We start from the raw sequence: 27,441 nt of genomic DNA, 5'->3' as shown, positions 1-27,441 counted from the left end.
TCTACGGTGGACCCGGAGGGTAGAATGGTGGTGGTAACGGGTCTCTTGGAAAACAGAGAAGTACACATCATAAATTTGTACGCCCCCAATAATGATACAGCGGCTTACTTTAGGACCCTCTACGGTAAATTTGGCTCCCTGGCAGGGAGTACGGTGGTGTGGGGGGGGGACTTCAACTGTACCGTAGATCCCAGAATGGACAGGTCCAAGGACAGGGCAGGAAAAACGGCACCGGCGGCTAAAGCGCTGAGTACCTTACTGAAAGACCTAGGCCTAGAGGATGCGTGGAGAAGGCTGCATCCCACGGATAGACAGTACTCACACTACGCAGCGCCATATGATTTGCACACAAGGTTAGATTACATGTTTGTAACAGCTGAGATAGTGAGAGACATAGAAGGGGCGGAATACAAGGCCCGAGTACTATCGGACCACTCGCCCTTGGTGGTAGACTGGAGACACCAGCCCCCACGACCGCGGATCCCTACATGGAGACTTAGGACCGAAGCTCTGCAGGACGAGGGGTTTCGGGAGGCCCTGAGGGATGCCATCGAATAGTACTTTGATATAAATACGGGAAGCGTAAGCTCTGTGGGCACAATGTGGGAAGCGTTTAAGGTGGTGGTGCGTGGGGTAGCTATTTCCCAAGCTAAGGGGCTACAGGGGGGGGGTCGAAAGGGAACTTCAGGAGGTGGAAAGGGAGCTAGAGGATCTCACGCATTGCGAGAGCACCGCTCATGGTAATAGAACCAAAGTAGAGGAGCTACAGTTGTCCTGTAGCGCACTCAGGGATAGACTGTGCAGGCTCAACTACAGGAAATATACGGAGAGGATACACGCAGGGGGCGACAAGCCAGGCAGACTGCTGGCCTGGCTGTATAAGAGTGAGACCCCCCGCTCGGTGATAAGTGAGATCCAGGGCGAGAGAGGTTGCATATGCAACACCCTGAAAGAGGTAAATGAGGAATTCCTTAAGTTTTACAGACACTTGTATGAGGACACGGGGGAGGATGTGTGTCAAGCCATACTGGACACATTGGGGGACATGGAGCTGCCCACCTTGGATGATCTAGAACGCACTCGTCACCTCGGATGAGCTGGAGGTAGTGATTCGGAACTTGCCCACTTGCAAGGCGCCGGTTCGGATGGGCTGCCCAGCGAGTTCTACAAAACATACCAGCAAGAGTTGCTTCAGCCACTGCTTGCCACGTTCAACGAGGCCTATGAGCAGGGAGAACTCCCATTGTCCCTCCGTGAGGCTGTAATCACCCCACTCCTGAAACCAGGCAAGCCGGCCGTGGAGTGCGGGTCTTACAGACCGTTGTCCATGCTTAACCAGGACAGCAAAATACTCACGGCGGTGCTGGCTAATAGACTGAAGAGGGTGATTAAGAAACTGATACACCCAGATCAGACGGGATATGTTCCAGGTAGGAACATCACCGATAACCACAGGAGGCTACACCATGTCATAGACCAAACTGAGGAAGACACAGGCGAGCTGGCTATAGTGTCGTTAGACGCAGTCAAGGCCTTCGACTCGGTACGATGGCCCTGGCTGAAAGCGGTCCTGAAGGGGTACGGAATGGGACCTGGATACCTCAGATGGGTCCAGTTGTTTTATAGCACCCCGATGGCGAGGGTCAAGACAGGGTCCACAGTCTCAGATTCTTGGCAACTTTGCAGGGGGACTTTGCAGGGGGACCAGACAAGGATGCCCCTGGTCACCCATGCTATATATACTGGCATTAGAGCCGCTGGCAATATGCCTGCGACAACAATATGGGGAGGTGGGTATAAGCACTGCCAGAGGAGAGCATCTGATATTATATGCGGATGATATGCTCCCAGAGGAAAACCTACAGTACGTGCTAGAGGTAGTAGAACGGTACGCTATCCTCTCGGGCATATCGGTGAACCCTGGAAAGTCCAGTCTGTTCCCTTTGGACAGATATAGGAATGTCCCGGTGCAGAGGCTGCCTGTCCTGCCAATACCATGGCAGCCCGTGACATTTAGGTATTTGGGAATAAACATTTACCACAAGGTCGAGGCAGAACACAAGCACAACACGGAAAAAGCGATAGAGGGGATCAGGAACAGCATGGTATTTTGGTCCAGATTGCCCCTGACCATGATGGGGAGGGCGGCCTTGCTCAAGATGGTGGTCCTGCCTAGACTTTTGCACTTCTTCGTAAACGTCCCGTTTCTGATAATTAGGAGCATATTCGCGAAACTTCATAGCGTGTGCAGGGTTTTCGTGTGGGGGAGCTCTAGGAATAGGGTTGCTCTGTGGAAGCTCCAGAACCCATGTGACGGGGGGGGGGGGATAGGCCTGCCTAATTTTGAACTCTATTACCTGGCGGGGCAGCTGCAGTACGTGGCCAGGTGGCTCTCGGCGGAAGTCAGGCTCCAGCGTGGAGAGACAGCCCCATATTTTCTGATGGAAGTGGTGTGGTTGTGCAGAGACAAACTGGTGGGCAAGGGGCGACTAGTGAGGCTGGGCTGGGAGATCTGGCACATGACATGGAAGATTGGGGGGGACTCAGAGCCGTACTCCCAGCAGGCCCCTTTGGCGGCGCTGTGCGGGAGCGACCCTCAACTACTTGAATCGGTCCGCAGATACTGGGAACAGGTAGGCTTAGCCACCCTTGGGGACATATGGCAGAAAGGGGAGGCAGTGGACTTTCAGAGGTTGCAGGAAGAGACGGGAGTACATGGTGGCCAATATATAACCTACACTAGGCTTGTGAGAAAGACTAGAGAAAGATGGCCTGAGACAGTGCTAGCGGAAGACCCAAACGCCTCCCTGGAAACCATGTATGATGTATCAGAGGGCGGTCACGAAATATCGAGGATATATGAGCTCCTGCGAGTAAGGGCAGGGAAGGAGTTGCTCCAATTGAGACAAGATTGGGAGGAGGAGGTAGGAGGACCCATGACGGATGGGCAGTGGGAACGGGCCCAGAGGTACCACAAAAAGGTGTCCCAAAACGCGAGATTCCAACAGCTTCAATTGTATGTTACCCACAGGGCTTATTTAACCCCCGGGAAGATTGCAAAGTTTGGGGGACCAGCTACGCAGCAATGCCCCAGGTGTGGAGAGGTGAATGCGGGACTGCTACACATGTTTTGGGCTTGCCCGGAGGTGCATAGATTTTGGGACGAGGTCAAGACGAAACTGGCTGGCGGGGGGGTGGTGCTGGATGTGGAATCGGCCTGGGCATGCATGCTTGGGCTTTTTCCTAGACCCCGGCATTTGAAACACAAGCAAGATGAAGGACCTGGCTTATGTTTTGGCCAAACGTAGGATTGCCATGGGCTGGACGGCGGCCCACAGACCTAGGGTGGAGTTATGGTGGACGGACCTCTTGAGGTGGGTGGAAGCTGAATCTGTAGTCTGGTTTGAAGCGGTCACCAGGGGGGGGGCGAGGAGGAAGTAGGGCCCTTGCTGGCCTGGCGGCAACTGGTGGCCTCGTTGGCAAACCCTCACCAGGGTGACAATGAAACAGAGGACCCGGATGATGACTGCCTAAGTATTGTGCTACCCAATGATGCTCCCGTAAACGACATGTGAGAACCGGCTCTAGTTTAAGGGTGGAGGGGGGAGTTGGGGAGTTTTGATAAAAATGTGCTGGAATATGATGCTTTCTATGTTTTGAAACAGTTGTAGTGTGTTTGTTTGATTTTAAAATAAAAATAAAAACATTTAAAACCTTGACACCATTCTGAGCACAAAGGACTACTTCCTACAAATAACTTCTGAGTGCAATAAATGTGCTTGTCTTCAGATATTCAAGTGGAGTGTAAGTCTCCAAGAGCAAAACACGTGTAGACCTACATGTGCAGTCTTCTAAGTGCAATATCATTTCCTACCTCCCACAAATCCATCCAAGTGTGACCACATTTCCTACACCAAGATCCATCTACGTCCAAAAGATTTCTTACCCCCAAAAATCCATCTAAGTGTGACACCTTTCCCAACGCCAACAAGCCATCTCAATGCAACACATTTCCCAACCCCAATAATGCATCAATTGCCCTACATTTTCAACACCCAAAATACAGCTGAGGGTGACGCACAGATATCTCAGACATGGCTAAGGCACAGGTAGAATTTACAGCCCAAGCTGGCAGATGTAAAAACCATGTGACAAATGGTGTCAAGTTTTTTGGCCTCCCTGTCCTAGGGCAAGGGTGGGAAGATGTCTGCCTTGGAACCTACAGTGAAGATCTGGACCACCAGGCTTCACAGGGTGGCATGCGTGCATACAAAAAAATGATTACGCTGGCAAGGTCTCAGTCCACCGTCTGAGCAAAAGCAAACTTCATACATGCCACCATGTTCATGTCAACAACAGCAGGGTTGAAAGGGAGAAGTGTATTTGGAGGACTCCGACATTGTACTGGACCACAGGCTTCCAGAATGCGCCACACTTCCCAACCGTCCTCTGAAAGAGCACATGGGACTTCCCACAACCTGAGACTTGCATAAAGACAAGCTTGGGCGTGGTTTCTAAACCAGTTAGGCAAATCAGAGGCTGAATCAGGTAGACCTTCATCTCGATAGAATATTTTAGGGAACTCTCCCTCTTTAGACTCCAGACTTCAAGGGTTCGAGCCCATTAGGGACATGATCACATATCAAACAAACATGGAGTCCTGGAAACATGGAGGCATTGGCGCTGAAACTGAGACAACCGAGGAGACCAATCTCCAAAGGTAGAGTTAAACTGAGACAGCAGGCATATGGTTGTGTTTGGAAGCGGGGTCTTCAGGAAGCACCGTAGGTTGTGGCTCCACCACCATTGTGGAGGCAGAAGCCACTCATGGTGGGGCCTTGGCGAACATGTTGATCACCAAATGCCTGAATTCTTCCCACTCCTGTGGAGTGAAGGAGTTCGTGATGAACAGCATCTTCGCTGCAGGTGGTATGATGAAGTCCCCTGCCTAGTTCTGGGGATCACCAAGTTTATGACTCATGGAGTGGGATGTCACCCTGTGCCAGTGGATGCTGGACTCGGCTGTATGGGGAGGATCCATTTTTACCCTACCTTGGTCACAGTCACATGGGAGGGCACAATTGCAGTGCTTCTCGAAAGCCAGTCTATGGGGTCTGCACTCTTCCCACTCCATCAGCCTATTATGGCAGGACAGCCCTAAAAGCATAACCTGGCCCAAAATCTACCGAGACTTTGCAGGGGAATAAAGTGGTACCCTCCTCCCCAACAGAGAGCCTGAAGATCTCCCCGAGCAGACTCAACGCTTCAACCTAGAAGACAGCCATTCCTTTAAGCTAAATCATATCCATTCACTCTGTGATGCTTGTGTATATTATGATGCACTTATAACTTCTTAGCTATATTGTGTAAAATTGCATCAGAGCTCACAGGACCCGTGGAGGAATCCAATGTTCCCAATCTATGACTTTCCAAAAACAGAATTAATTGCAGGAAGCAAAGTTGCAGAAATATTGTTCCCCAGCAAGTGATTCTCACATTGGGGATACAATGTCACGTTACTATAAACACAAAGTGAAACCAAACAAACTGTTTACAAGCTTGCCCAGGTTCTTTTCAGCACCTAACTCAGACACTGGAATCACAGGTTACTCCCAGCTCAGCACAAGCTGCACCAAGAGGGTGAGAGGACGAAAACGAACATCAAAGATGGTGGACAGGCCAGTTTTAGGTTCTGCCCATTCCAGGAGCCCAAAGCAGCACCAGCTGCACTCAAGCAATTCCAGCCCTTATACAGTTATTACAAGCCACAGGTGCAGATGCCCATTGAAAGTCTCACTCGGAGGCCACCAAGGGGCGCGCAGGTGATGGCAGCCTGAGCGTTGCTCTCCCGCCGACTCGGACCGTTGAAGGGGTTTGAGCCCCCCCCGGCGGCAACGCAGTGTCGGATGGGTTGCCGGACCCCCCTGAGCCGCCTTTGCTCGAAAGAGCAGACTTCGGGGGCAACGGGAAGCCGGAGAACGGGCTTCACGGCCCAAGGCGATGGAGCGAAGGGAGGGCCTGGAAGGGCGATCCCCGCGGCTGCGGACCCGCGAGCGTGGGCATTGCCCGGCAGGGCGGGGCACTCATCGGAGTGGTGGGCCCACGCGGAGAGCCCTCCGCCCGCCACCACGGGAAAACACGGAGACCTGGGACATCGGTCCCGAAGCAGGACGAGGACGCGCCTCCGGGCGGGCCCGTGAGCAGACAGAAGCACCGCGGACGGGGCTCCCGTAGCGGTAGGGCCTGGGCGCGTGTCCCACAAACCCCCCCGGTGAGGAGAACTGGTGGCAGCGGGACGAGCCTGGGGTGGACCCCGCCGCCCAGTGGAGGGGAATCCAGAGCAGCCCAGTGACGGTGACCCCCGTACCGTGGGAGGCCCGCCCTGGGCCGGTGCAGCGCGGCGAGGCCTGTGCCTGAGGAGGAGACAGACGACGGCGACAAAGGTCAAAGACCCGGAGGGCTTCCACCCCACGACCCCTCCTCCCGAGAAACCGGGGAGCAACGCCGCCAAGCCAACAGAATCAACTGGCGCTGACATCTTGCAGGTGGAGGCCCCTGCGTTAGTTCGCAGGGCGTGTGGCCGCCTGCAGTCCCCCAGGATTTAACAGGACAAGGAGATAGACCCGGGTGTGAGGCAAGCAGATATGTGAAATGCCCGCATAAACTGGTGGGAGACCCTGCAAACCTTTCGCTACGAGGGGGCTGGTGACAACAACGAGGACCCTATAAACCACGGAAGCATGGCCCATTCGGAAGCCCCGACGCATTCCTCAGCAGCCATGGAAAGGGGATTTGCAACCATACTCCAGGAGATCCGGGATATGCGATCAGACATTGCACAGAAACTGGAAAAATGGACAACAGCGTGGAGAAGGTGGACGACAGACTCTTGCAGGTGGAAACCAATCAGTCGAACTCAGCTACGCAGGAAGTGCTAATGGATATGCGGCTGGCGGCCCTGGAAAAGAGGGACGAGGAAAGGGCCAGACAAATGGACGACTACGAAAATAAGGAAAGGAGGAACAATCTTAGACTTTTTGGGGTCCCCGAGGTGGAGGGGGAAACGGAGAGAGACTTAATCCGTGCGGTGCGAGACATAATCACCCTACTTTTCACTGAAGAGATGACCACGGAGCTGACATTTGATCGTGTGCACAGAGCGGGCGGAAGGGCGGGGGGGCCCCCGCTCGATCCTCGCGCGATTTCACTATTATACAGATAAGGCAAAGGTTTTGGAGGAGGCAAGGAAAGCGGGGGTGATTTCCTACAACAACGCAGAGATCTCAATATTTCAAGACCTCTCCGCCTACACCTTGGCGAAGCAGAGAATGTGACGCCCCCTCACGCAACTGTTGAAGGATAAAGGGGTGCGCTACAGATGGGGGTACCCATTCTCCTTGACCTTCGAATACATGGGCCAACGGACGTCGTTAACTACAGAAGAGGACATAAAAGGGGCCATTCAGGATTATGTGACAGAGCCTACCCCCAGAAGAGGGCCGGTGAGCCCGGCTGCGATCGGAGAGGGGGCCTCGAACCGTCCTGGGTCCAGGAGGAGGAAAACCGGCTAGAGAAAATACAGGAAGCTAAATACCACACCGTCTGTGAGGGAGGAGGAGCGCAAAGACTCAAGAGGACTGTGGATCGGGGTGACTCGTCCACTTGAGGGGCGGGATCCGACGCAATGATGGTCCGGATGAATAAAGATTCCCCCAGAGCAGCAAATAAGATGGGGGCGACGTCGGGGAAGAAGGGGGGAGCTGGGCTCATAACAAAGAGCTTGGACACGAGTGCCCGACCGGGAAGGGCAGTCTGGTGGTCCGGCCTAATGCCAGGAACGGCGGAACTAATTGGCTGGACGCCGGGGAGGGGGTGACGAAGTTAGTTGGGGGTTTATGGTTGGGGAAGGGGTTTGAGGAAGAGTTGGGGGAAGGTCCAAATAATGTCCAAACAGTGAGACTAAGGGAGCGAAAAGGGAACAGTGATGCTAAGCAGGTGCCCAAAAGATCTGGTGACCTAGATTGTGGCTGATTGCCAACCAGCCCTGGGAGTGGGCGCCCTGAATGTGCGGGGCTTGAACACCACTACCAAGAGGTCCCTGGTTTGCCGAGAATTCAGGAGGGCAAAGTTAGACCTGCTGTATTTGCAAGAGACACACTGGGCGCGGGGGAAGGAACCCAAAATGAGAGGGGGGGCATAGGGGAGGTTTTCCATGCATCCCACAAGGGGAAGAAAAGGGGTGGCTATCCTAGTCGCCAGGGGTGTCCGCTTCACTAGCGAGGCCACCCTGCAGGACCCAGAGGGCCGTTTTCTATTGGTGAGGGGCACCTCACAAGGATCCCCCCTGACCCTGGCAGTGGTGGATCGTCCAAATGATGGACAGGCCCAATTCTGGGAGGAGGTAAAGGAGAAGCTTAAGCTATTTGTATGGGGCATGTTGGTGGTAGGAGGGGATTTCAATATGGTGCTGGACCCATCTTTGGATAGGAAGCGGGTGGGCCCCCAGACTCCCAGACCCGCGGATGAGTCCACGGCGCGAACCTTCCGGAGGGTGAATGAAGAGCTGGGCCTGGTAGACTCAATTCCGTCCCCCAGAACAGGAATCCCCTCTTTCACATATTACTCGGCCATCCATGCCTCGTTTTCAAGGATAGATTATATTTTGGTGGACGAAGCCCTTCGCCCGTATGTTGCAGGCTACAGGGTCAATCCTGTACCCTGGTCGGACCATGACATGGTGGGGGATCACAATATCAGGGGGATGGCGTAAAGAACGCAGAGGCCGTTGGAAATGCAACGATGCCTTATTAAAGGACGAGGTTCACGCCCAAGAGATTGCTGACGCCATAACAGAATTCTGTGAGCTAAACGACAATGGGGAAGTGGGCACACACCCGCTTTGGGACGCCTTTAAGGCGACTCTACGGGGTGTTCTTATCCAAAAGGGTGCATCGGTAAAAAGGAGGAGAGAGGCACAGGAGAAGACCCCGCGGGGGAAAGAAAAAAAAAAAAAAAAATAAATAAATAATAAAAATCGCCCGACTCCAGCCGAGGGGCTCCCCGGACCGGGAGCCAGAGCGCGACCATGTGGCCGCCCTGGAGGATTACAGGCTCCAGCTAAAGGACTTACGTCTCCACAAAACGGAGAGAAGTCTTCAGATGGTCAAGCAAAAGTATTACGAAAAAGGGGACAAAGCGGACAGGATCCTGGCCTGGAAGCGGAGGGAGGTCCAGAGGAGCAGAATGGTGAGGGAAGTGAGGGATGCTCAGGGAACCCTGGGTTGCGAGTCTTCCCATATTGGAGAGGCCTTTCGCGATATTATGAGACCCTGTATTCATCCGAATACGACGGGGGAACTGCACCGATAGAAGATTTCTTGAACTCAATACAACTCCCTGCTTTGTCTAGGGAGATGTCCGAGGGTCTGGAGGGGCCAATAACCGAGGAAGAGGTGGACAAGGCGATAGGTGGGATGAAAGTGGGAACCTCCCCCGGGGATGAGGAGTTTTCTGTTTACTTTTACAAAAGATTCCGGTCCTCCTTAATCCCCTACTTGGTGAGGGTTTTCAACTCCGTGCTAGAGGGGGAAGCTCTCCCCGAATCCATGCTGGGGGCTATCATCGCGGTGTTACCCAAGGAGGGGAGGGACCCCGCAGAATGCGCATTTTACCGCCCCATATCATTGCTAAATATCGACGTTAAGATTCTGGCCAAGGTGGTGGGGAGGCAGATGGAGGGAATACTGCCGAAGTTAGCCCATGGGGATCAGGTGGGCTTCATCAGGGGGAGGCAGGGTTCGGATAACATACGCAAGACCATAGACCTATTCCACTTCACGCAACAGTCGGAGCTTAACGCAAGTGTCCCCTCCTTAGACTCGGAGGAAGCGTTCGACAGGGTCGAATGGCGGTATATGGATCTCCTCCTGAGGAGGATGGGCTTCGGGGCCCACATTATGAGCGGCAAGGGTACAAGTGAATGGGGAGTTGACCGATGCCTTCCTCCTCTCTCGAGGGACAAGACAGGGGTGCCCCTCTCCCCTCCGATATATGTCCTCACGATAGAGGCCTTGGCTATAGTGATCAGATCACATCCAGGAATTAAGGGGATCAACAGGGGGTAGGTGGAATTTAAACTCTCCCTATTTGCAGATGACATTCTGGTCTACCTGGTAGACCCTAGCTCCTCTCTCCCCCCTCTGCTGGGCCTGGTGACTGAGTTTGGACGCTTCTCGGGCCTGAAAGTCAACGCCTCGAAATCGGTCCTGCTCCCTATGAGACCCCGGGACCCGGTGCTAGACCCCCTAGACAGGCTTCACGGGATTGAAATAAGGAAGGCTCAAATACGATACCTGGGGGTTCTCCTCACACGGGATCTAACTAAACTGGCCACTGCGAACTACAACCCCATAATAACAGGGATCACATCAGATCTCAGGAGGTGGGGGAGGATGATCCTCTCTTGGTATGGCAGGATGATGGCGGTTAAAATGAACGTACTGCCACGACTCTTATACCTTTTTACAGCCCTTCCGACCAACGTCCCGGAGCAGGCTTTCAGGGTTCTGCAGAATGCTACCCAGGACTTCATATGGCAGGGGAAAACCCCGAGGACCAGGAAGGCCACGCTGTCGCTGCCAAAGGAGGAGGCAGGATTTGGGTTGCCGGACTTCCACCTGTACTTCCGTGCTGCCCAGCTGCGGGTACTCTTGGAACACATGAAGGAAGGAATGGGGACGTACTGGTCGTACCTGGAGGATATGGACACCCACCCCCTGAAGGCCCGCAACCTTTTGTGGGCTCCACGAAGAACAATCCCGAGTCATTTGAAAACCCACCCGACCTTGGGGGTTCTCTGGGACATTTGGAAGGAAGGGCCTCAGACAGCGCACCTCACTACATGGCCGTCCTCGATGACCTCCCTCTGGGGCCACCCCCTCAACCTGGGTAGTAAAGGGTTTAGGTCCTCCCAAGCCTGGTCGGATAAGGGATTGGAGTGGGCGGGGCAGATGTTCAGGGAGGGTGAATTCCTGCCTTATGAGGAACTAAGGGACGCGCTTGGCCAGGGATCCCTATCCATCTTTGAGTACCTCCGCCTAAAGGGCATTCTATGTGATCAGTCATGGGGTCCCAACCTGAGTAGACAGTTAACGCCTTTTGAGAAGCTCATAGATACGGCTACCTCGAGGAAGGGGGCGGTATCTTGCATGTATAAAATCCTCAACACGTACGACCTCCAGGGAAGGAGAAACTTTCGTAAGTTCTGGAATGATCTGGCGGGAGAGGAGATTTCAGAGGACTCCTGGTCCAGAATATTCAAAATTGCCTTCCACGGAAACCTATTCACCGCCGATATGGAGCACAATTTCTAGGTACTGCAAGGGTGGCATAGTGACCCAGTGAAATTATCTAAGATGTTCCCGGTGGTGTCCCCGTTGTGCCCGAGGGGATGTGGTCAAGTAGGCTCCAGGAGCCATATGTGGTGGCACTGTCCAAAGGCTCAAGTGTACTGGGGGTCAGTGAGGGACTGGATGGCGGAAGTGATAGAGGAACTCTTACCTCTAAATCCCCTGACGATGCTACTGGGCCTCCCCCCGGAGGAAACAGAAGTACACCGATACCCAAGGATGTGGGAGACAATGTTGCGGGCGGGTAGAGTAGCCCTCGCACAAAAATGGAAAAGCCTGGAGCCCCCTTCCAAGGAAGATTGGATGAAGAAGGTAAAAACATGTTTGTGATGGACAAACTGACTGCCATGGTGAACAATGACACTGGCTCGTTCCTCACAAACTGGTTTGGAGTACAACAATCCTAGGGATGGGAGGTCCATTGAATCCTGGATGGGGAACTCAGACTCAACGGGGAGAATCAGACCGAGAGTCGTGCTACAAAGGACAGGGATGCCCGGTACCCGGGGCAAGGCGGCTTCAGGCCTAAAGGAGTTACGGGCACTAGCTGCATCACATTCGTAGAGAGGGAGAGGACGTTAAGAGTCTCCCGGATCAACAGACTTGGTTTGGACACAGGGTTGGGGGGGTGGGCACAAGTTGGGGTGGTGGGGTATGGGGGTGTGGGGGGGGGGGGTTGGGAACGTTTAAATACTGTTTTGTAAACCTGAATAAAAATGGAAGTTTAAAAGAAAGTCTCACACGGGGAGGAGGTAACAGTATAAATACACAGCCACAGTTGTTCAGTGTGGGTTTGCTAGAGACTCGTGTTCGGAGAAGGATGAATGGCGGCAGAAGCAGAGGCTTGTGAAATGGAGGAAAGTGTAGAGGAGGAGGCAGTGACAGAAAAACAACAGGAGGTAGTAGAATCAGAATGACAACCGGATGCAGGAGGAGCGAGTGGAAGGCCAGAAGAAGGGGTGAGAATCTGGGTTCAGAAGGAGGTGGTGAAACCCAAAAGGAATTAGAGAAGATCAGAGGCCGGAAGAAACAGAGGAGATAACATCAGGTGGTGAATGTGATAGAGGAGGTGGAGGAAAAAACACTGAGGTGAAGGTGGTACGGAGAAGGTTGGAATTGCGATATTGCAGGAGAAGGCGATATCCTAAGGAAGAGAGCCCAGAGTTGGAGGATTAAAAGTAGCAAGAGTGGGCAGGAAGACCACAGCAGACCAGTTGAGAACAACCCAGGAGGAGGAAGCAGTGATTAGAATATCAGGCAATGAAGAAAGAACTCATGGGTAGTGTGAGAACCAAATGTTAGATAGGCAGAACATGAAGGTTCCTGTGCCTGATCAGCCCTAGGCATGAACAGACGGCAGGAGGAACAAGATGGATCAGGGGGATTATTGTGAAATCTGAGAGGTCGGAAAGAACTCAGTCGGAAAAAGGCAAGGCAATGTCCCAGAAACCGCTCTCCTATAGGTCTCCTTACCTGCTCCATCCTCTTACCCATCTAGCTACAAGAGTTTACACCAGAGTAAGTTGTGTGGTATGGGACCCTGGAAAGCCCAAATCTAGATGAGACTGAGAAATAGGGTTATGGCGCCCTCAAGGCTGCAGTGCCAGGAAGGGTTGAAGTAACCCCAAGTGAACTGCACAAAGTGGGTACACTGGGCCAGAGGTCTGGGAGGCCTATCAACCTACAAACTGTGATTGGAATCAACAACATTCAATGTCTCTTCCAGAGTGTGTTGCACCAGGATCACAGAATTAACGGATGCGCACACGATGAATCTGAGGTGGTCATTGTCTCAAATCTGCAAAGCTGCCAACACTTTATTAAATGCCTCTAAAGTTAAACCAGTGACATCACATGCTTTGTGCATGTCACATCACAACATCCCTCTACAAAGTAGATAACGGGAACACATAACTAACTGGCCAAATCCATTACACTTAGCACACTTGAGATGGCTCCTGTCTAGCTACTATGACGACAATGTGAAAAGAGCAAAAGAAGCTATTTGAACTTATTGCTTTAAATCTGGTTCAAATGAAAAAACTGATGCTTCTCTACATATCAACATTCATATATTCCTTGTTTGTCAAGAAGAGCTACAAACTTGAAGACTGCATCGACCCGGAAGTACCATATACATTATAATTATTCTTTTATAACACGTTTAATACCAGAGATTGGTTTCTAAGCACAGGATCGGGATTCAAACCTGTGCTGCACTGCATTGTCTTGCTTCCAAGATTAACGAGTTCCCCCTGAGCTATCCCACCCTCACCAAGCTACCCTATTCGAGTTCCACAGTTTGCTATCACTAATGTGTACAAGATTCCTCACACCAGACTACACATACCAGATGTAAATCATGTGAAACCCCTTCTTTGACAAAACTTGTTAGATGTACCCTTACCTAGTCTCCAACATCCACCTTCAATAAGCAAACTGTTCAGCTAACATCTGATTCACAATTGAAGTAAACACTGTTTTCAAAAATCTGTTTTGTGCTGCACACGATGTGACTTTGCCAACACCCTGATGTGCACCATATGACCAATCAGCAGTCAAAAGGAGGGAGTCCAGTTGTTCCATGCCATGTGAAATGCAGGCAGTCTCTACCAAAGCATTCTTTAAATGTCTACTGTTTAAGCCTCCGCCCATCCAGGATTACCCTACTAATTCACAGTTCTGAGATTCTGAACGAGACAAATAGGTTCATTAAAGCTTGATCTTGTTATGGACTTTTTCTAGTAACCAATTGAGCTCCCCTTTACCATTCAAATGAAATCCTGGATAATTCTATAAACGACTTCACCAGGAAAAACACAACTTTTCGTTAGTTAAGGGTTTGGTAACCTTAACCTCTCCATCCTTGAAAGCCACTCGTACTGCTCATAGACCCAAAATAACCCACTGCCAGTTCCCCCAAAAGTATATTTCAGGGTCTATAATGATGGTGCAATTTAGAATAATTAACAGTGGCACCCCGGGCGGGGGAGCAGCCAATTAGGTGGCTAGGAACACGGACTTGAACCGACGGTACACGCCTGCGTTCCAAGATGCCTGACCGCCGGTTCGCCCCGCCGCCATCTTCCCCCCCAACCTACGTCCCAGTTTTCTTTTCTTTACTAATCCTGCCCCTCCCACTTACCTTATTTCGGCTGCAGCGGCCCTTGCCGCTGCAGCTTCCTCTAAGCTTCCCACGGCTGCCATGAAAAGAGAAGAGGAGCTCCGTACGGAGCCCTGCCTTCCCTTTCCATGGTGGCCATGTTGGTAAAGGATTTTCCTTCCTACAACGGGTCGCACGCGGTGCCCCGTTGTTGGAAGGAAAATCCTATTTAATGGCCTTATGTACCCGTTCCATGGGCAACACTGGGGGGGTAACAGCCCTGGGCCCACATTAACTGGGGACGCGGACCTTTGCCACCTGGTGTTGCCTGTGGAACGGGAACAAAACGCCACATAGTTCACATATTCTACACTAATTAGCAGATGTTTTATGGAAGCACGATTTAGGTCTTTTGAATGCATCTGTCCATCATGCACAAGGTTAACAAAGCCTCTTGTTTACCAATAGGCACAAAACAACTTTCTACCCCATTTAATTAAGTTACATAGGCAAAACAAGTTAGGCCTCAAAGTTCCTTAGGCCTTGTAAAGTAATAGTTAGATACCCATAGACCTGAAGTTCCTTCCGCCATAGCGTTACCAACTGCCTCAAATGGAATATTCCATCCCAGCTATTTCAGAAATGCAATGATTCCACACATCTGCGCACTAGATGCAAGTCAGCCTTCAAAGTGACAAATGCACCACTAGCACATTTTGGCGAAAGCCAAGACGTAATCCTGTATCCAACTAACAGCTTGTCAAATTAGCCATAAAGCAAAATATCCATAAGAAACACTACCCACAAACAAATTCTGATGAAAGAAATATATTTCTGATTTTAAGATGTAAATTGGGCAAAACTCACCTTTTTAGAAATGACACAGAGCTGTTCTGCTGGAAGATATTCAAAAGGGAAAACAAATCTCCAATTGAAATTCCCTTCTCCATCGAGTGACCTGTAATGCACATCTGTTTTCTGCTTGTTTTCCTCATTGCCAGGAATCCAGCTGTAAAAAAAGAAAACACACATTTGTACTGAATATGTTTTAGCATTAGTCCATAACACACCTTTAAATCAATTTCAAGTATTGCTGAATAGGGATGACCTGCTGTGAAATATGGCCGAGCAATGCTAGTCTACAAATAAGACATAAAAAAACAGTAAAAGCACACTGTTTATGAATGGCTTCATCCGCTCCCATTAACATGTTTGCATTTGTACTGTAGCATTAAGCACTACATTACCGGGCAAACTTACATGGTAATGGCCCAAGGAAGGGCCTCAGCGAGGGCCAAGGGCTGTTACTGCTCAAGGCCACCCCACAACACAATGCTTAACTGTATTATCACCATGCTCATTTTGCCAGGGGCTAAACGTGTTAAAAGATGATCTCAACCTTCTCCTCGAGTCATTCATCATTGACATCCCCATTATTATGCTGGGATAGTTTAACCTTCCCAAGTCCTCTGCTGCCACCCAGCTTGAACTGATCTGACCACTCCTTCCATGACCAGTCTACCCACTCTGGTGGGAACTCTTGACCTGGTCTTATTCCATATTTATGCTCTCCTCTGGCCACTCCATTGACCCTTCTGATCACCGCATTGCTCAGCAACATCTAGGTCCCTACTCCTCTTCTCCCTTTGTCAAGAGCAAATTCAAGCATGCATCTTGCCCCTTACATCTTAATGTTGTGAGGCACTCCATCCTGTCTTTCTCCCCTATTGATGCATCTTCCATTGACCATGCTTTATATAACCTTTCACTAATAACGCCTCCCTTTCACCAACACTATCCCGCACGCACATTTACATCGTCCAGTCTTTATTCTTCACCCTGGACCACATCTGAGATCAAAGCCCTCAAAACAAACATGCATTGTGACCTACGCCGCTGGTGTAAATCACAATCCCTACTCCTTGCTATCATAAATTCCCTTGCTACCCCTAAGTCTGCATTGGACTCTGCCATATCCTACTTCAAAATCTTTCCTCTCTGCTAATAACTTTGCTCACTCTTGGTACTCTACAATTCATGCAACACTCGCAGCCATCCTCTCTCCCTCCCCCAACCTTCCTTCTTTTCACTACATCTCCACCCACCCCTTCAACCCTAGACTTCTCCCCTACGTGTTCACACCCATCCTGAACAGTTTGCTCCTTAGACAGTAAAAGGCTTAGTCTTAGTCACCTCTCCTCATCTCTCTGATCTCTTTAACCACTCCCTCTACAAACCACTTCCCAGTCTCCTTCAAATCTGCACCTGTCCTACCTTCTTTCTTTAGAAGAAAACCACTATTGGCCCTAACATCCCAGTGAACCATCATTCAGTTTCCCTCCTTCGCCCATTATTCAATGGCCCGTCAGCAGGTGGCCTTCAACCAGATCACCAAGTACGTTGGGTATAAGAGCCTTGGAGAGACACTTCCATCTGGTTTCCATAGTGAACATTCCACCAACACTGCACTTGTGCATGTTGTCAACTTTCTCTCATGATCACTCCAAACTTTCTCATACTCATGCTTTAAAACCTCTCTGATGCTTCTGCACTGTCAACAACTCCTCTTCTCCTCACTCTCCAGAACCTTGGGTTTTGCAAATCTACTGTTGCCTAGGTTGTCCTCTACATGAAGGTTGCTCCTTTAAAATCTTCTGGAACTCGCCAACTTCTGACCCACCCTTCTCCTTGTCGCGTTGTTAAGAAAGATTTCATAATTGTAGGTAATTTTCCTTCCATGTGGCAACCCCCAAACTTTTTGCTGTTGTTTTACACCCTGATCTAGACTTTGCCAGAGAAGCGCAGCCTTACGCCGCACTCCTCTGGGCTTTTGCTCAATTCTTACGGGGAAACTGACATGCCCTTAAGACAGTCAGTACTGGGAGACTTCGTTTCCCTTAGTCCTTTCCTCATGTTGCAGCTTTTGAGCAACATGAAACAAGAGTGCACCGTAACTTACATTACCGCGCTCTTGGGTCTCTAGTCATTCCAAAGGACCTAGAAACTCTCGCTGGACTTATTATGAAATGTGCAAGTGTGTCACAGACGGGACTGGTGGCAGTTATCGTTTCTTTGTGTTTTTAACCCCTTTTTGCATGTTAAACACGCTTCCAGCGTTTGACCTAAATGGGTGGCCTGGCCTCCAAAATGGCCATGCCACGAGGTTCTTTGTCCTGTCCGCTGACCGTCTTGCCCCTTCACCATCACCCAGGTCGAGCCGACCCGGGGCAGTCCTTATTTGATCATGCACTTTCCCGTGAAACAACGCTTTCGCGGGCTTCTGCATGCCTTATTTGTGCCTCCAGGATGTGGGCTGGGATGTCTGTTCCCAATACACATCCTGGGTGCCAGAGAGTCTAGAGTGTCCTGAATGCCTGGGACCACCGTGGTCCGTGATAGGTCCACGTATGGTGTGAGTGTTTGTGAGCGGATCTCCCATTGGGCCCTCTCCGTTTTGGCGCGAAGGGAACTTTGGATAAGAGGAGGCTGAAAACACCACTACCATGTCGATCTCCCGAGTTCTCACGAACAAAGGATAAGGAGCCAAGTATCCTCCAACTAAGAAGCTGAGTCGAGGAATCGCTGGTGACCTGCTGATGGTTTGGCACCCTGCACTGCTGTCGTCCTGCAAGATCACTCGGCCTCTGATCGAACGAGAAGGTCTGCAAAGGCGCTTCGACCCTTTAGAATAGCGGGAACAACTATTCTCGGCATCTTCACCAAATCCTATACGTAAGCTTTCGGAAGCGTCCCTGGGCCATCCAGTGGTCTGACCAGCCTACACTGGAACCTTGCTCTGTCACCGCCGTCTGGCTTACTGTTAATCCCGTGTCCTCGGCACTCTCACATGATTCGTACACTTGGCGTTCCCAGGTCTTAAGTGAGACGTGTGCTTTGGGATAGGAATACACGTAGTTGCCGAGTTGCCCTTCTGTGGTAACAAACCTGTGCGTGTTCGCTGCATCTGGGACACCCTCGACCCTGACTCCTGCTGTCGCGGAATCTACACAGCGTCGAGACGCCCCTCTGATCGCATCTGAACCTGCCAGTACCGAAACGGAACCGGAGAAGCCTGGGTCTGCCTGCATCGGGGACCGGTGAGTAGTCAATACCCTAACCGGTCACCCTCCCGCAGGAGCCTGTGGCTTTCCATCGCTGTTGTAGACAGCAAACCCTTTACCGCACTCACGCCCTGCTTCTGCCCCCAAGTGGAGGCCTTGCCTGAGTCACATGGATTTGTTCACCATCTTTTCGTCCACCTTTCTGAACTGCCTGATTTCACTGAAGAGACTCCTTTGCCCGTTGGCACCCGCGTGTGCAGGTACTTTTGAGCACAAGGCTCCACTCTTCGTAGGGCTCGGACTTCCTTCTAGTTAGGTGGCCTCTGATGTCGAACTGAGTCTAACGATTACTTGCACTGCCTGTTTTCCTCCCCATCTAGGTGGTCTGCATATTTCGTGCTTCTAACTCTTTAGACCCCTCGGTCTTGTATATATATAGTATTGATTGTGATGTGTTGGTTTACTGGAGTTTTACCGTGATTCTTTACTATGGTCGATGTTACAAAGGCCTTGTAATAAATGTGTCTATATTTTTAATATCGTATGGTGAGGTTCTACAGCTTGTGCCATCAACATTTTATACAGGGTAGACACTATGCCCCTGCCACCAGCGGAGTTAGCGATGTAGGAGATCTCGGGGGGTTCGTCTGGGTATGAGGGCCACATGTCTTGGACTGCCGCTCTAAGTCTAAAGTATTGCAGCAACTCAAGAGAGGACTTGGAGTGCCCTGGCCTCCATGTCTGCGGGGTGATGAATTTCCCCTCGGGGAACAAGTCGGATAGTGAGTGATATCCCAGGTCCAGCCAGTGACGCATAAGGAGCTTATCATGCTTGGGGGCAAGGCCCGGAAATGACCACAAGGGTAGCCATTTGTAGTACGGAGGAGCTTCAGAGCGGGCTAGTAGACCCCGTTTCCATGCCCTGATAGTGGCGGCCACTGGGTGGGCCGAGGCATCCGAGTGGTATGAATGGAAGAGGATCAGGGACATAACATTTACCTCCTCAGTCGCAAGGATCTCAAGCTTAACGTGCAGGAGAGGGTCCTGGTATCGGTACCAGTGTGTAGCGTGCTGAGCTTGTGCGGCTATCCAATAATGGGTTAGGTCCGGTGCATTGAAGCCCCCTTTCTCATAAGGTAATGTCATATGTTGCCACTTCCTGCGCACGGCACCAGAGTGCCATAGAAGGCGGGCACACCCCGCATGCAGATCCGCAAAATATTGTTTCCCGGGCCAGAGTGGAACGTTAGCAAATATGTATAGGAGTTTTGGAACTATGACCATTTTGATTAGCGATAGTCTCCCCGATAGTGAGAGAGGGAGGTTACACCATCTCTTCTTCCTGGCCTCAGCATATTGCGCGGCAGCCACATAGTTATCAGCCAGCAAAGAGGATCTCGAGAGGGAAACCTGTACCCCCAGGTACTTGATGCCCCCGGAGGACCACTTGAGCGGGTATTCGCATGTCGGTTGGGGGGTTGTGGGCGTGAGGGGGAAGATTTCTGATTTGGTGTAATTTATGGTGAAGCCCGAGAAAGTACCAATTTTAATTATTTCGCGGATGATTGGGTCTAGATGGGCCCCTGATGTACAGAAGTACATCGTCCGCATATAGTGATATAATTTCGGGGGTATCCCGTAGGCGTATCCCTTTGCGAGTATGATTGTCCCGTAACATATCTGCCATGGGCTCGATAGCCATCGCAAACAGTAGGGGGGAGAATGGGCATCCCTGACGTGTCCCTCTGTGGAGGGTGAAGGACGCTGACAGATGAGTTAACCAGGACCTTGGCCACGGGGTTGGTATATAGCAGTTTAATGTAGGACAATATGCGTGGGCCGATCCCCATCTTCGCAAGCACCGCCCATAGGTATTGCCATGAAACCATGTCGAACGCCTTCTGGGCATCTACTGTCACAGCAACCGCGTTGGCCTTGGGGTCAATCCTAGAGATGACATTAAACAGTCGCCGGATGTTTAAGGCAGTGGAGCGGGCGGGGCAAAACCACTTTGGTCCGGGTGAATCAAGTATTTCATGATGGCGAGGAACCAATTTGCTAAGATCTTGGCAAAAATGTTTGTGGCGGTGTTCATGAGGGATAGAGGTCTATAGGATCCGCATTCATCGAGAGGCTTACCTGGTTTGGGGAGCACGGTGATGACAGCCTCACGCAGGGACTGGGGAAGGATAGCGAGGCGTAGCGACTCATTCCATACCTCGTGCAATCGGGGGGCCAGTAGGGCGACATGTTCCTGGTAAAATTCGACGGTAAGGCCGTCTGAACCGGGAGCTTTCCCTTTAGGGAGGGCCGAGATGACCGCAGCGTGTTCGTCAAGAGTGAAGGGTGTGTCTAATTGTTCTTTGGTGGCCTGAGATATAAGGGACATGGGGATGCGATCAAGGAGGAGATCCAGATCCTGTGGGCTGTGCTCGCGTTGCCGAGCGTAGAGGGCTGCATAGAAATCTGCACAGGTCTCAAGAATGGGTTGGTCGGACCACTGCCGCACTCCGTTCTTGTCGATAATGCTATCAATCCGGGCTCTGCCCCCCTCGATCCGGGCCAGTCGGGCTAGAGTTCGACCTGGCCTTTCTCCTTTGCCATACTTCCGAGCCGCAATGGGTCGGTTGTAGTATCTTATCTCGCTGAGGGCGAGGGCCTCAAATGTGTCCAGTTCTGTTCGTATCTATGCCAACTTGGGAGGGGAAGGGGCGGAAGCGTACTCCCGCTCCAGTTCCTTGAGTTTGGTCTCGGAGCGTCTTAGGGAGTTCCTAATATCCTTCAGGACCCCAGCTTCCCTAGAGATGCACATACCCCTAATGAAAACCTTGAATGCCTCCCAGCGAACCCCGTCTGTTGTGTCGTGGCATTTGTTGTTATCAAAAAACGAGGTGATGTCTGCAAGGATGTCGGCCCTGAAGACTATATCCTGTAGTGCCTCTGACTTAAAGCGCCAATTGGAGTGGCGGCGGAGGGTAGGCTGCAGGGTCATGTCAAGTGTGACCGGGAAATGATCGGAAAGCGTGCGCGGCAGTATCTGCATGTCGAGAGTTTTCCCAATGAGCCCAGCTGACAGAAGGAAGAGATCAATTCTGGAATGACTATCATGCACCGAAGAGTAGAATGTAAACTCTTTAGTCAGCGGGTGGAGCGCTCTCCAGGCGTCGACCAGACCCTCAGAGACCATGTGGGCGTGGAGCCGGCGAGCGGCTCTGGACAGTATTCTGAGAGCAACGCCTGATCTGTCCAACTCGGAGTCTAGTATTAGATTCATGTCCCCCCCCAGATGATCGGGATCCCAACATATCTTTGGAGCAGGACATTGATGTCATCAAAGAACTCAGGTGCATCTATGTTCGGGGCATATGTGTTAACCAGAAGGCATTCTGTATTAGCGAGCAGGCAGTGGAGGATCACATATCTCCCCTCTTGATCTATGTGACTAGCGCGGAGGGAAAATTCCACGGACTCATGAATTAATGTGAGGACACCCCTAGATTGGGAGGAGTAAACCGTGTAATATTTGTTGGGGCCCCATGCCGGAGCGAGAGAGGACGAAAGGTGTGCAAGGGCGTGGGTTTCTTGCAAGAGGAGTATCTTGACCCCATGCCTTTGGGCGTACGCAGTTATCTTGCGGGCCTTCGTGAAGTTGCTAAGCCCTCTGATATTCCAAGACATTAGCCTGACAGACATTTTGCGGTTTTCAGGGGACATCCCAGCAACAGGTGGCATTGTTTATTGAACATGCGTTGGCTATCAGTGCAATGGCACGTTGCCTCGCGCCCAGAGCCACTACTACCTTGCCATTTTTGCCATAACATCCCACAACTGTATCCCCCCCTCACTGCCCCTCCCAACACAGCAGTGCTCTGAAACCCACCCGAAGACCTAATGCGAGCATGCCAATCCCAACAGGGCAACACTCGCTTGTACGCCCAACTGGGGCGAAACAAGTAATAATAACAAGCCAACCTCGGCATTGCAACGGCAGCGGGGGTCGCTGCTGCCGTGAACCCGACTTAAATGAGTGATCGGTGCAATACACCGTAGATCATACAGCGGTATCACAAGTTTACAGGAGATATTACAACAAGGTACTAATAGCAATGGATATACAAGAAATAGGATCCATGAGTTTCAGCAAGAAAATGTCAAGTGTGCCGGTGATACAGAGGAGAGCCCACATACAGGGGTCATGACGGGCCTCCTCAGCCATCGCCCAATGGCTCGTCCACCGGGCCAGGGAGGGGAATATGGGCTTCAATGAATTTCACCGCCTCCTCAGGGACAGTGAAGAAGTATAGCTTATTGCAGTGGGTGAGCTTTAGCCTTGCAGGGAACAGCATGGCGTATTCCACTTTCCTTTCTCAAGGAGCTTTTTCACACCGTTGAACTGCCTGCGCTCCATTTGAACATTAACGGAAAAGTCGGGGAAGATTCGGATGGTCTGAGATTCCAGTTTCAGTTCACCCCTCTCCCGGGCCAAGCGCAATATGTGATCCCTATCCCTGAAGCTGAGGACCTTGGCAATAATAGGCCTGGGGAAATCGCCCGGCCTAGGGCGGGGGGCCAACGCTCGATGTGCGCGTTCAATTGTGAAGAATGGAGAGAGTTGAGGATTGCCCAAAAGGGGTCTCAGGAGATTTTCAACGGCTAGTTCCATTTAGCCTTTGAGGGTCGTCTCCGGGACCCCCACAATGCGAATATTGTTCCTGCGGGATCTAGACTCTAAGTTGTCGCACTTCGCCTTGACTTGTTTCATATCGTGCACCAGGTCTGCGACAGTGTTTTGGAGCGCGTGCACCCCGTCCTCATTGGCCCCGATCCTGGCCTCGGCCTCCACCAGCCTAGCACCGTGCTGAGCCAGTTTGGCGCGCATTGCGGCTACACTAGCATTAATATCATCCAATTTTTCATGGAATGACGCAAAGTTCTTTGCCCTAGTTTCCATTAATGCTGTGAGGTCCGGCTGAGGGGGACATGAGGGTGCGTCTGGATTGTCTTGAGACAGGGCTGCTCCCGACTGTTCCTGTCTAGCAAGTGTTTTGGCATATTTGTCCATTGCCCCCGCTTTGTTGGCCCCACGTGCTTTGCCGGACATATTTGAGGGCACGCCGAGACCCGGCAGGGCAGCCTTTGTAGGATGTTGGTACTGGGGTCCCAGGCTCTCAGGGATCGGTAGGGGAAGGGGGGGCCTCAACCTCCCGTCCAACACAGGACCGACCGCTGTATAGGTCAGTGCGTAGCAATCTAGTCCCCCAACTCCTCACCTGCAAGCGTCAACGTCGGCAGTCAGAGCGGCGCCCTAAAGGCAGCAGGGCCACCCCAACCGCCGGTGTCCAGTCAAATGGTCGACAGACAAATGGTCGACAGACCGCGGGGGAGACGCCAGGCAGATCCGGCCCGGTGTGTAGTCAATCCGTCAGCTGCAGGAGTGATGTCGCTGTCGAGGTTGCTCCACCGAGGGCAGGCCAGAGAAGGGAGCCGCGGACACAGGTGGGCCCCGCAGCAGGGGGAGCGTGGCCGGGGAAGTAAACGCCGCCCAGAGGCGCGCGAGGGCCCAACCCCAAAGCGGGCCGGGCAGAGAGGAGATCAGGGCCGCCGCTCCAAGCAGCAGCACACCGCACAGCCAGGCGAAGGAGCGGAGCGGCACCGGAGCTCCAATTTTCGCCCCGAAAGCGACCAAAATGTTGTTCAGTCGGTAAGCAGCACAATGCCCACGGTCTCGGCTCCGGATGATGCAGGGAACTGCTGATTCAGGCGGATATTCAGCCGTCGGGCCATGGAGCAAGAGAGCTAGGCAGCCATCTTGCAGGCTGCTCAACAGTGCCCCCCTTAAATCTTGATTCTAACTCTCCCTCTATCCTCATTCTACTCCACCTCTCCTCTGCCTTCGATGCAGTGAACCACAACACCCTGATCGCACGTCTCCGTGATACCCTAGGCATCACTGATCAAGCCCTAACCTCCTTACTCTGACCGCCCATCCAAGGTGGAAATGGGCTCCTTTCTCTCCCCCATCACTCTCTCTACGCGCAGTGTCCCCCAGGGCTCAAATCTATCCCCCTGGTTTTTCAATGGCCACATGGCCCCCCGGCCTGTATGAAAGCCACCTTCACCTCAAACATTCAGTGTTACGCGGATGACCCGCAGCTCTCCTTCAGGCTACCCTCAGCCTCTGTCCGCAATTCAGTCGTGGTGTGCTGAAAACAACCTCTGCCTCAATGCCAGTAAGAGAGAGATTGTCCTCATCGGGACCCCTGCTCCCGCCTTCCCGCTTTGTCTCTGGCCTGCCGTCCTGGGCCCTGCGCCTCCACCTACCGACAAGGAAAAGAATCTGGGGGTCATCTTCGACTCCACTCATTCCTTCTCGTCCCATATCTCGAAAGTCTCATGACCAACTGCACCTTCTCAGAGGTATTCTACCTTTTCTCACTTTCCCCCCCAGAGGTTCACCGTCTCCAGAGCCCTGTTCCTCTCTAGGCTGGACTACTGTAACAGCCTCTTTCGCAACCTTCCCTCTTCTACCCTCCGTCCTCTTCAACTCAACCAGAACAGAACCGCTCTTATCCTTGGCCTCAAGCCCAGGGACAGGATCTCTCTGGCACTTCAATCCCTTCACTGGCTCCCCGTGGCTGCAAGGATTAAGTTCAAGACCCTTTGCATTATCCACAAGGCTTTCTGGGGCCGGGACCTGCTCTATCTGCAACGCTCTCTTAAATATTCTCCTACCCGAGACCTCTGTTCGTCTTCCTCCAACTCTCTGCGGGTGAGCCGATTTTCCAAGCAGAGACTTGGGGGAGGGGGGGGAGGAGAGATCTTTATCCATTGAAGGTGCCTCCCTCTGGAATAGCCTCCCTGCCACTCTGTCTTGTACCGGGTCATCCCAAAATCGGTAAACTCCTAAGACTTTCCTCTTTGCCTCCTCGATCTGTCTTCAGCGCTAACCACCTCTTTCTGCTCTGTCACTCTCTCTCCTCTACTTCTGCTCAGTTATGCTGACTGGCGGCCTGATGAACCTCCAGAGCCTCACAGATCCCAAGCTTTCCTCGCCAATCTCCTGCACTTACCCCCGGGCCTTGCTCTTGCCGCAGCGCTACTGCACTTAGGTTATGACCCATGAGAGAGTTATCTCTCTGCACTTAACCCATGTTCCGACAGGACTTGGGTCACTTGGTCCCTATTCCACCCCACCACCCCCACGCACTTCCTTTTCTGCAATCTGAATGTACCATGCCTAAAATGCTTGCTTATCTTCCTGCATGGTTGCACTTTATTTATTATGCACTTATACACAAGTATTTCAATCAAAGAGAATCATCTTTTGTCTACCAATCTAGGGCTAGGGGGTCTCCCCCCTATCTTTTACCAATCGCTTTGTAAAAATACAGCGTTTATGGGGTGTCTCCAAACTCATCCCATGTCCCCCTCCCCATTTCCAACAAATACTGTGATGAGGAAGAGGCAACTAAGATCAGTAAAGAGTATTCTTAATAAGGCACTGCATGCCCATAGGCCTCAGAGCGCACCAAGGAGACAGAACAGCAAGGCGACAGAAATAGAGTAGCTCAAATCGGGCGGGACGAAACTTATTATGAGTTAAACAGTTTTTATACTTCTCTTAAACATTGTGCGTGATTGAGAGGATTTAATAGCTGGGGGCAAGGCATTCAATTTTTGCGGAGTGTGGAATTCAAAATCAGAATCACTAAATCTTTTTAGGCGAAATAGAGGTTGGTTCAGCTGGGGATAATCAGAGGAGCGCAACAGTGTAGTGGGTTGTTTCAGTAATAGTCTCTTAGTGAGATATTGAGGAGCACTTAGGTTCTGCCATTTATATGTGAGGTATAACATCTTTTCTCTACTTGACTGGTAGCCAGTGCAGTTCTTTCCTGAAGGCAGTGATATGATCACGCAGAGATAGTCCAAAAACGGCTCTCACTGCCCCATTTTGAGTAGCCTGGAGACGATTAACCTTTCCCCGTCAGGTACAAATCAATAGACTAGATGTGAATTCACAAGTGAGGATGCCAGTAAACATCGATTTTCCGTAGAGAGATAGGGTCTAATCTGGTGGAGCAATTTGATTACATGTCCACAAGAGGAGCCCATCTACTATACTGAATGGTAGGTCAGGATCAAGAATGACCCTTAATGGGGGGGGGGCGTGACCAACTGGCAAGCAATGAGGACGTGAGCCCTTCAGAACTCCTGTGCCCGCCAGCAATATCCTGCAATAATCTCCAGTTATCCATGGCGGAATACAGAATAAACACACCTGCCGAGAGAGGATTGAACAAGGAGTCGCTGGGCGAAATGGGACCCCTGGAACTTAATGCCTGACCGAGCAATCCGGTGCTGAACAGAAGGCACAAAGACGCGGAAAACATGGCCAAAATGGCCGTGAGCCAAAGACTGCGAATGGGAGGAGCAGCTGCGCAGTGGTGATTGCAAGTGACGAGAGACGGACTGAGGCAATTTATACAATGCCTGAGTATCAGCCATCAGCCTGCTGTGGACGAGCGCTGCCCTGCTTGAACAACCGCGGGTCACCAGCGTGGTATACATCGAGGACATGGGGGCGACTGGAGGGAGCTTACACCGCCCAATGCAGCGGGGACTTCGATCCAGGGCGATAATCATCCCGAGGACCAGGTGAGGGGGTGTCACTGGCCTGCCTAGGCATCGATTGGAGGGCACCGGCTCTCAGCCTGGGCACCTGCGTCGGCTGACAGCAGAGATCACGGTGCGCGTCTTGCCGGAATGCCGTGACACCTTCAACGGCCTTCGGAGGCCTCCAGGACTTTGAACCTCCCCCACCCACGGGATACAGCACAAGACCCCCCCCACCCATATGTAGCCTGGGACG

At 51.8% G+C, this 27,441-nt stretch overlaps 1 protein-coding gene across 1 annotated transcript in view; it reads right to left on the bottom strand.

Annotated features, from left to right (window-relative positions):
* MYOF (myoferlin) overlaps positions 1-27,441 on the bottom strand; it is a 1,388,224-nt gene that overhangs the window by 75,768 nt on the left and 1,285,015 nt on the right. The window contains exon 48 of the mRNA XM_069611360.1: positions 15,379-15,520. Within this exon, the coding sequence (XP_069467461.1) occupies positions 15,379-15,520 (142 nt within the window). The remainder of the gene's footprint in view (positions 1-15,378; positions 15,521-27,441) is intronic.

The sequence above is a fragment of the Ambystoma mexicanum genome, chromosome 8, assembly GCF_040938575.1.
Source record: "Ambystoma mexicanum isolate Mex_15411 chromosome 8, UKY_AmexF1_1, whole genome shotgun sequence".
In the NCBI taxonomy this organism is placed as follows: Eukaryota; Metazoa; Chordata; class Amphibia; order Caudata; family Ambystomatidae; genus Ambystoma; species Ambystoma mexicanum.
This window is presented reverse-complemented; position numbering and strand designations above follow the sequence as displayed.